Genomic DNA, 10530 nt, shown 5'->3' with positions numbered 1-10530 from the left:
CAAGTTCTGCATAATATGCAAAATTGAGGACACAAAAGAAAACTCTGGGAAAACGAGGCATACTGAACCCTGAGTGGAACTCTTCCTGCTACCTGTGCAGCTTCTAACTTCTACTAAATATATATGCTATTTATTTGTTTTGTTTTTTGTAGATTGATACGTAGCTGTAATGTGTGCTGCATTATTTAAACCCAGCTCATTTAGATGTTGTTCTTCCCTATTTAAACATGCGCGTTATCACATTGTCACGTCTTAATTCTGTTCAAATTAGAATAAAAAAGGCAATATAAAAGAAACCTGATGATAGGTTTGTAAAAATATTTATGTAACCATTCAAAATTATAACACGCAGCAAACGACATTCAAATCAACATGAGCAACCGGGGTGTGTCCTGCAAGCCCCAAGCATCCATCAAACCCTCCACCATGTAAACAGTGTTGATAAGAAGCTGCTGTGTGATTGGCTGTCCTTCCTCCTGATAGGCTTCTATATCTCCAGATTTGTACTTCAGACATTCTTCACATAATACAATAAATTATAAGACCTAATAAAAATATGGAGGAGGTGACTTGTGCTGAACTTAAGAAGGTTTTCAAGCATTTGAGACACACCCCAGGTATGAAGAGACCTCTTTGGCACAAAACACAAATCATAAAACATGACATGAAACACACTGTAAACAAAATAACGGTCATTACAAAACGCATTTTTTCCAAACACAGACAGCATTAACAGGTAAAAAAAAAATCTTAAAAAAAATTTGGCAAATGTGACCGTCCACCAGCGATAACACTTGTCTCAGTCTGCAAGGCCTCCGTGCAAAACCGCGTCGTCGTGGTTAATGTTAGCACGCTGGGAGGAGGAGGGGAGGGGATCAAATCTAGGGGGAGAAGAGCAGGGTAATGTTTCATTTCGAAGTCTGAACTTGTACAAGTTCGGTTTGTGTTTGTCCTTCTCTGTTATGTGCGACAGCTCTGTGGTTCACCAGCCAAAGTCTCTTTAGTGCAAATAGGCTGTCAGCCGCTGCCTCCTCAGAGGGTGGAGAGGCAAGGAGAAGGTCATTTTCGTGGCAGAGGCGAGGCTGTGTTTGGTTTGGCACCTGGAACTGGTCTGTAAGGAGGAAAAAAAAAGAAGAGATTCCAGCATATGATTAAAGTGATGCAGTATGCTGGTATTTCTTATGAAAAATAGGGTTGGAAATATTCTTTTTTTTAATGTCAACAAAATCTTGTGCAGAGGCAAAATGCTCTGAGTGTATCCTATGTGTGTACCAAAGCCTGACAGACATTATTCCTCTGTTTCGCAGAGTTCCACTATTGTCCAAAACTTATTAAAACACATCAGTGAGCTGTTGTTCCCTTTATTACCATTAACAAACATTTTGACTCACTCAAACATATACTGTCCTGCTGCATCAAATACTTAGCACAGCACCAAATAAACTAATGAGATTTAATGAGAGTGGTCTGAGGGCCTAAGCGTCCTCTAGTGTCCGCTGTGCTCGCTGACTGGCACCGTGGAGCTCGGCTGGCATTTGCTATAGAACACAGGAATTGGCAAGTCCACCACTGGTGCCCTGTGCTTTTCACAGATGAGAGCAGGTTCACCCTGAGCACATGTGACAGACATGAAAGGGTCTGGAGAAGCCATGGAGAACGTTATGCTGCCTGTAACATTGTTCAGCATGACTGGTTTGGTGGTGGGTCAGTGATGGTGTGGGGAGGCATATCCATGGAGGGACGCACAGACCTCTACAGGCTGGACAATGGCATTCTGACTGCCATTAGGTAGGATGAAATCCTTTGACCCATTGTGAGACCCTACATTGGTACAGTGGTCCTGGATTCCTTCTGGTGCACGACAATACCCAGTCTTATGTGGTAAGAGAACTCATGCAGTTCCTGGAGGATGAAGGAACTGATACCATTAGCTGGCCCCCATGCTCACCTGACCTGAATCCAATAGAACACCTTTGGAACATTATGTTTTGTTCCATCCGACACCATCAGGTTGCTCCTCAGACTGTCCAGGAGCTCAGCGATGCCCTGATCCAGTTCTGGGAGGAGATACCCCAGGACACCATCTGTCGTCTCATTCAGAGCTTGTCCCGGTATCGTCAGTCATGCATACAAGCACATGGAGGCCATACAAACTACGGAATACCATTTTGAGTTGCTGCCAAGAAATTTCAGCAAGATGGACTAGCCTGTCACATCAGTTTTTCACTTTGATTTTTGGGGTGTCTTGAATTTAGCCCTCTTGGGGGGTTGATAATTTTCATTCCCATCAAACAATGTGGCACTTTTCATTCCTAACACATTATCCAGTCCATATCAATGCTAATATCCAGTTTGTTTTTTCACCGTATTGAAATATGATGTATTTTCAAAGAGTTCCTTTAATTTTTTGAGCAGTGTGTATATATATATATATATATATATATATATATATATATTAGTGTTGTCAAATGCTAAACATTTTAAATTTTAATTTTAATTAATCATGATTAAATATCATTCATTTTTAATCTATATTCATCGCATTTCATTTTGCATGAGCAAAGAGATTTAATTTAGAAGGGAATATATATGCACTTGTTGTTGTTCGTCCTTCGCAGGCGAAGATGACCTTGACTTCTTCATGATACAATGCAGTCATAACTTGTGTGTGAATCAGATTTCAGTGAGGGAGAGTTACGTGGGATCGCCAGCCTCACTCTCTCGTCCCTGTCCATCTGGATCCGGTGGCACGACATAGTCGAGACGTCCGGAGAAGGGCCGGGATGCAGTGGATGGCCAGCAGTGATGCTACTATCTTCACTGAGCCCTAGTCGCAAACAACAAACACCTGTGTTAAGGTGAAAAGAAAACTCCTTCCCGTAGAGTGTTTATATTACTGCAAGTTGGTGGACTGTTCCTTCATTGCGGGATTATTCAAAAAGAGGGCCAACGTCCTGTTTAGTGCAGAGGGATTCAACTAAAATTCAAAGAGGCCCAGTCAGAGAAAATGTATTAAAGCAAAGGTCCAGAAAATCTTAATGTCTAACTTGAATTAGTGAGATGATGTAACCTGGTAGTTTTATTGGTGTCTGCATGGAGTCAATAACTGACCGTCATATCAAATAAATTCAGTACGGTTCAAAAACATTTTGACAACATTTATCAATAAATAACTTTGATATAACTGTACTTCTGAAATAAAGTGAAAAATAATGACTGAACAACCTGAACCAACATATGTACATCTTTAACAATACCTAAATCTCAAAAAATTTAAACAGTTGAACATTTTTAAATTTTTTTCTGTCTTATATCACTCCCCTCATACCTCTGCTGTTTAATGGGAGAACTGAGCTGCCAGTATTCTGAATCATGGTCTGAACGGTGTCAGGGTTGTTCTCAAACACATTTGGAGCTCACTGGTGAGTCTGGAACCATATTCAGTTTGGATTATATTCATAGTTGAAAAGCTGGCTTACAGCTGTATATTGAGCAGAACATGGTCAGTATTTGTAGGGCGACTTTCCTCTCGGTGTCGATTGGTTTATTACTCCACTAAGGAACAGTGGATTTATGTGATGATCGGCATATGTTTGTCTGTGAATCTGTCTGTCCGTCTGCAACATTACTCAAAAACAGACTAATGGATTTGGATGAAATTTTCAGGGAAGGTCAGAAATGACACAAGGACCACCTCATTAGACTTTGGCAGTGATGCAGCTTATAGTCAGCATCCACGGATTTGTTAAGGATTTTCCATTGCAAGATGTAGTGGCCAGCACAGTGTCGTTGTAACCATGACAACAAGTGAACACTGTTTCAGTTACCTGCATAAATTCACTTGACTGTTACGTATTTTGGCCACGTGATTTGGTATCTGTACTACACAACGTACGCATGCTCACGCAAGGCAGTTTTGTATTTATTTCGTCTGTCTGTGGGTCGATCTATATTAAATATAGATATATATATATTGGCTGCTTTATGAAATTTTATCATTACATGTATTTTAGATCCTATCAAATTAGGGACCATTTGCACTGAGGTCAAGGTAAAGTAAGAAAATGGTGTTGTGCAATTTACACATGTATTGCAGAGAGCTGTGAAGCTATTTGTTTGATACAATAGTAGTGGCCTTGAGTGGGTGGAGGAGATTGTGCTATTAGATTATACTTTTACATAAAAGCAGTGCATCAACCTGGATGGTAGATAAGCCTAGTAGAACCATCCAGATGAACATAACAGAAACAGAAATCATCTGAAACAAAAGAGTTGAACAAGTATAAAATCTTTTAGCCTCTGAGCTTGTTCCATTTGTCAACCACAACTTTTATGCACAAGATGCTTTCAAACTCTGCACATTTGCAACAGAGAACTCAATTTAAGTTAACTAGTTGAAATTCAAAAAGCAAAACATGCTTGTGATGTAACAATGTGAAAAGTCATGCTTTTGAAAATAGTAATGTGGATATGAGTAAGTGAAAATAAGTGAAAGGAGTTGAATAGATGAATTAAAGGTGCTGTATACAACATCCAGAACCACTGATGGTTCAGTGGGAGGGACTTACATGCACAGTACTACAGCACACAAAGAGGGAGTGTGACTTCCTTCTCTGTTAGGGATGCCAACTATCTATTAAAACAGATAGTTATTTGTTGCTGTATCAATGGTCAAAATCTGTGTATATACAACTGTTAACCAGTAAAATCTTTTTTTATTTATTTAATTCCCCTCAAGCTTTTACGAACATTATACTGATGTTGCACTAATGAGCTGTTGTATTAGTGACAGTGCTGCTGTAGGTCAGACTCTGCCAAGAGAAATTCAACAAAAGGACTGTACAACCTCCTGCAGCATAGAGTTTTATCTTAGAAACATAGAACCACTCCAGACAGCAACCATCACACACAGGCCAGAGTTTTAAAAAAAAACTCAAAACTTTTGTTAACTGTATTTTAAACTTTTTGGTTTTTTTAGAGAGGAAATTTAATGAAATACTCTTTAAGCAATCAGCATTTCCAACATCTGCAAATACAGTGAACAATAATCTAACTTGCCCTGCTAATCACATCATGCTTTTTCTGTAACCTGTGCAACAGTCATGTAACATGCTACTGGCTAATCATGATCACTGGAAAGGCACAACTCATCTGATAAGAAGTGACTGCAATGCTGGGTGGAGTCAGGGCCTTAGTCTATAAGGGTTTAATTCCACTAGGGATAAAGTTACTATCATCACTTCCCAGTCTCTGCTGTACTGAGTTTGCACAAAGTGATGAGACTTGGACATCAAATATTGTCCCTCTCCATAATAGTCAAAAAAACAAACCAAAAAAAAACAACCAAAGTGTTGATCAGGTGAAAGGTTTTCGCAAATTGATGTCAACATGTTCAGTTTTGACCACTTCTGCATTCATCATGTCCATGTTTGCGTGGAACAGCAAACAGACGATACATGGACCTCCCCTCTCCAAATAAAGCAGCTTTGGTCTGGTATGATCTGAGTTGGCTCATAGCTTAAACTTTGACCGTAAATGGTGAACCAACAATCCTTCAACACTATCCTGAGTAAATAACATCTTAATTTGACAGTCAAATACAGGAGGATGACAAGAAATGAGAAGAGACTAGACTCAGGTCTAGACTGACAACAAATTTAATCTTATTTAGTCTGGAGTTCAAACTAAGAAATGGAGGCACAAGCTGCAGAAGTGCCTTAGATCTACAGCAGTGTAGATCTAGGAATAACCTATTATTGAATTTATAGTTCAGGTATCACCAGAGTTATTACTAGCTTTCCGTCATATCACATTGAATAGCAGAGTAAATTTTTTGACACCACAATCATCCCTGAGCTACCATGTTTGTACTGGAACATTTGGTGTGGCAATGCATCTGCTCTAAATCTAAATTCTGAAAAGTTAATTGAAGCCTCTTTCAACACTCAGTCATGATAATCACAATGGAAGAACAAGTGATACAATGAAAAGCTGCAGCAATTCTAAGCTTTTAAAGTCGCAAGACACAAAACACCAAAAAAAAGCCCGTAAACAGGTTCAAAGCTGAACGCTCCAAAGCACAATATCACTCTTCATTCATCCTCCACTATAGAATGGGCTCCTGGTATTTGTTGAGATCCTTCTCTTGTGTGCTAGGCCAGTGCAATTCAACAACATAAACCTCTTTGTTAGTGCTGTGAATTATTTGTTTTTTTCATATGTAATTGAGGATCCCTAATTGGAAAACAATATATTTAAAAAAAAACAAACTATTCAATACGTTGTTCTTCATTTCTGAATCCAACACAAAACAAAACAAAACAACAGTTTGCTTACTTTTGCCTTTGTGCTCAATTTGATAAGAGGAACTGAAAATCGGGGTAAATTTGATTTTGATTTTTAATCTGTCCCATTTATGAGGCAATAAACGGGATCAGAGATGGGAGTGTGCATCAGGATCAAGTAATTACAACTATTTAATTACAAACAACTTGGAAAAAAATAGGTTTAAAAAACACTAGGCTACATTTGCAGCTCACAGTGCAACTCATTGTATGCATGTGCAGAGACAGCTGGAACACTTCAGACCTTGCCTGAGAATTGCTGTTTTGTTATCTGATTTTGGAGTCTTATTTGAATGTGAAAAGATTAAATGATACGTTTAACCAATTAGGGCTGTCTTCTCTGAGTTTAACCTATCAGCATTGAGACTAGCACCGCAGTTTTTTAGTGCCTCTCTGAATGACCTACACTGGAGTAGGTATGTTTTTCTCCCACAAAAAACAGCCATGAAAGAAGTTCTACAAGAGTGGTACCTCCTACTGGAACATACCTAAAGGGTTCTGCTGCCCTAAAACAGCCCACAAGTTCTTGCTGTGGAAATTGGGCTAATAACAACAGGAGAACCACATATGCCCGGGAAGCTGAGACTACATGACATTAAAACATCTGTGCATGTGTTCGAGCTGTGTTCTCATACCTGAGAGCTCTGAGAGGCGGGATGGCTGAGACTTTGCCCACAGGTTTGGGTCCTACTGCTGGAGGCATCATGACCAGGAGGCCTGAGGAGGGTTTGGAGGCCGGGGCCCGGGCTGCACTCACTGCGGGGGAGCCTCCTCTGGCTGGGCTGAGGGGGAGAGGCCTCTGAGGAGGGAAGGGTGACGATCTGGGCTGCAGCTCAGACACCAACTAAAAGACAAGAATTAGTGATATTTAGATTACTTAACAGTCAAATGTGACAGAACACGAAAGCTCATTAATGAGGGCAGGAGTAAATATACCCTTAGTCACCAAGAATTTCTATAACTCTGTGCTAATTTTGCAAATAAAAAGAGCATAATCAATGTTTGAAATGCAAAAAAAAATAGCAAAAGACAGGGTTATCAACTTGGAGCCAATCGTAGCCAACACAACACTAAAAACTTGGCACATAGAGACAGCAGGCAGGAGAACTCTGTTCCAGATTGTGTACTGTCAGGCTGGTCTGGATCCAGGTTCCCTCCTGAATTGGCTCAGCTAGCTGATAAGAGGAACTTCACACAGGTAGTAAATTAAAAATCTCAGCTACAGCAAAGCTCTGCGATCAGATCAAAAAATACACTAACATGAAATATTGGAAATTTGCCACAAACAAGGAAATAGCAAAATGACATTAAAACCTTGATCTAATTTCAAAACATTTCACATTTCACATAGACGCACTGAAGAGAGCAGTTTGGAAGGATAAATCAGTAAGAAAGCAATCTGATAAAAAAAAAACATACAGCCCTTTTTATTTGTTCTTTCTTCAGGGTTCATAAGAAATCTCTGCAATTCAGCTAAGAAATGCTCTGATAGACAGTTCTACAGTTTTTCTCATTAGCTCTGTGTATTTTGCAAAAGGCACTTGCATTTGCAAAGTACACATTTAGCTACAGTCATGAGCAATCTTGACTTCTCTGAAAGAAGGTTTTTAAACTCTGACTCTGTGCCCTTCTCAGATAAAATCAGTCCCCTGTCAAACTACTAAACGTGCTGGTAAAATGTTCACTCACAATATATTTTTTCCCATCAACTGGCAGCTTTTGCAGCAGTGATTTCACTTACTTTTCAAACCTATATTGAATGTCTACATCATGATGGTTTAAAATCTTTTGGAAAAAAAAACTATTAAAAAGACTGCATTGTTTTAATTAAACATATTATTGGCCTATATTTAGGGTAAACATGTCTTTCTGGTTGCTTTGAATGTAAATAATTTACAAAGCAAAGTTTTCAGTTACCACTAAATGGCCTTTTGTGTATACCTGGTTAATTTAGTTGTAGTAATAACTAGACGAGCCCTCAGTAGATGGCAGAACCACGCCCTTGCATGATACTCTAACATATAAATAGTTAACACTTAATTCTAATCAAATTGTTTATAACCTTTTCATTGAAACCACAATCTATAACCAGTATAATCTCTATGAGGTATTAGACAGATGGAATACATTTAACAACAAAGTCCCAAGCCACAAATAATTTCAGTGGAGATGCATTTATGGTTTCTGCTGGTCTAAAGCTCCCATTCGTTGTGGGTTCATTCTGGCTTGTATGTGGTGTGACTTTAAGCTGGAGTTTTAAAATTGAACAGAATTTTCTTACAGTTCAGAAGAGGAGGTAAAGCGGGCCTTACCAGTGGTGATCGTGCCGGGTTAAGGGGCAGTGGTTTCTTGGGGGGACTGAGTCGCTTTGTGGTCATAGGGGATTTGGGAGGAGCTGCTGGGGGCTTTCCAGCTGGCAGAGGTGGTCGCAACACTTTGAGGTCCTGGGAACCACCCTGGGGAGACGGAGCGGGTCTCAGAGGTCGCACAACGTTGACTGGCTGGGTACCATTTGGCACAAGGCCCGGTCTGAGAGGCAGGACCTCTTTGCTGGTATGAGGAAGCTGGGATCAGAGGAAAGACAAACAAAAACAAGCTTAAAAAAAGAAAATCTGCTTAAGATAACTTCTCACCAATTTTCGTCTTGCTGTTGTATATATTTAAGTCTTCTGACATTTAGTTCTTTGGTTGTAAAGCAAGTGAAATAGCATTTTATGAGTTTGTGTTGGTTATCGTTGCATTAAGCCAGGGCTCCAGACTAACTTTTTCACTGGTAGCACTCTTATCACCAACTTTCTTATTTGGTCACATCTCTCACCTTGTCACAGGCAAAATACATCACTTGCTGAACATTTTCTGAAGGACCACGTTTTTTTTTTTAGCATAAATACCACAGTACACCAAAGTTATAAAAGTATTACTTTCCCCACTACTGTCATTAACACAGTAGTTGCCTGTGCTAGTTAAAATGACACCAATACAGATTAATGATCATCAAGTACTGTAATTTCCGGACTATTGAGTGCACCTGAAACCGCACCCACTAAATTTAAAAAGAAAAAAAAATTGTACATACATACACTTGTCTATAAGCCACAGGTGTCCAAATTCTAACATGAGATATTTACTCAGAAATTTTTTTTTATTGTTTAATTGAATAAATGCTTTTATTCCCGAACAGTGCCTGTAACACGGCAGTAAAATGCATTGAGTCAGTTCACGCTGCCGACTCCATCTCACCATCGATTCATTGATGCCAAGCTTACGTGCAGCAGCTCTATTTCCTTCTCTGACGGACAGACTGATGGCCTTTAATTTAAAAGCTGTCATATGAATTTCTTCGTGTGTTTTCCATGTTGAGGGTGTGCGCATGAAGCGCAAAATGACTGATCTGAAGAATTTAATGTGAGTAAAATCTATACAAAAAGCCTTTTCAAAAACTACTTTACACAACTCAAAGTATACAGTATCTCCTTTGTGTGTATGTGTTAATGTGACAGTATTTTAGTCACAAATATTGTCATTTTTTTCAGTCGTGCTTCTGGAAAGATGTGTCAACATTTCCATCAAGAAGACTTTTTAAAACACCTACTCTTTAATGCCCTTGTTTAAGAGAATTGATTTTACCTCCTTTGTGCGTTTTTTAAAAAAATTATCTGCTTACTACTTCTTAGTGTTTTGTACTCTTTGTACAGTTTTCAGTGTTAAAGTTTGGCACTCCTTTGTTTGTTTGTTTTTTTAGATGTATTGAAGGGTTCTTATTGTCGATTAAATCATATACTCTCTATTTGCTCTTGTTTTCACTCACTACATTTTGTTTGCAAGAGGTGCAGGGAATTTGCATCATTAAATATGACCAATGACAAAAATACCTGTTGATGATTTCCAGTCCTGAATTTCTTTGTAGTTTTATTTTTAATTTCAACATTGAATCATGTCACTTTTCTTATAAAAGAGCTTCTTCTTGTCTCAAGATATATGTGTCAATTTTTCCATGAATTCCTCAGCAGTTTACTAGCTATTGATTGTGTCAAGGAGCCGCTCCTCAAGATATCCCATGTTATACCATTTTACTTACCATCACCATTTTACAGCAATTTTTGCTCCAATACACTGCTATTTTGTACCATTTTCTGAGACAAATTACAGAATTAAAACACTACAGCATCTGCCAAGAAGAGGCAGG

General features: G+C 38.9%; 1 protein-coding gene across 2 annotated transcripts in view; it reads right to left on the bottom strand.

Moving 5' to 3' along the window:
• Positions 1–304: 304 nt before the first annotated feature.
• Positions 305–10530, bottom strand: part of adam19a (ADAM metallopeptidase domain 19a) — a 273169-nt gene continuing 262943 nt past the window's right edge. For both annotated transcript variants that reach the window (XM_051943831.1, XM_051943832.1), the window contains 3 exons: positions 8657–8908; positions 6980–7188; positions 305–1111 (listed from right to left, as the gene is read on the bottom strand). In XM_051943831.1, coding sequence (XP_051799791.1) covers positions 1060–1111; positions 6980–7188; positions 8657–8908 — 513 coding nt within the window. In that variant the 3' untranslated portion in view covers positions 305–1059. The remainder of the gene's footprint in view (positions 1112–6979; positions 7189–8656; positions 8909–10530) is intronic.

Source organism: Acanthochromis polyacanthus, chromosome 23 (assembly GCF_021347895.1).
Source record: "Acanthochromis polyacanthus isolate Apoly-LR-REF ecotype Palm Island chromosome 23, KAUST_Apoly_ChrSc, whole genome shotgun sequence".
In the NCBI taxonomy this organism is placed as follows: domain Eukaryota; kingdom Metazoa; phylum Chordata; class Actinopteri; family Pomacentridae; genus Acanthochromis; species Acanthochromis polyacanthus.
Note: the sequence above shows the minus strand (reverse complement) of the source record. Positions and strands in the feature narration are given on the sequence as shown.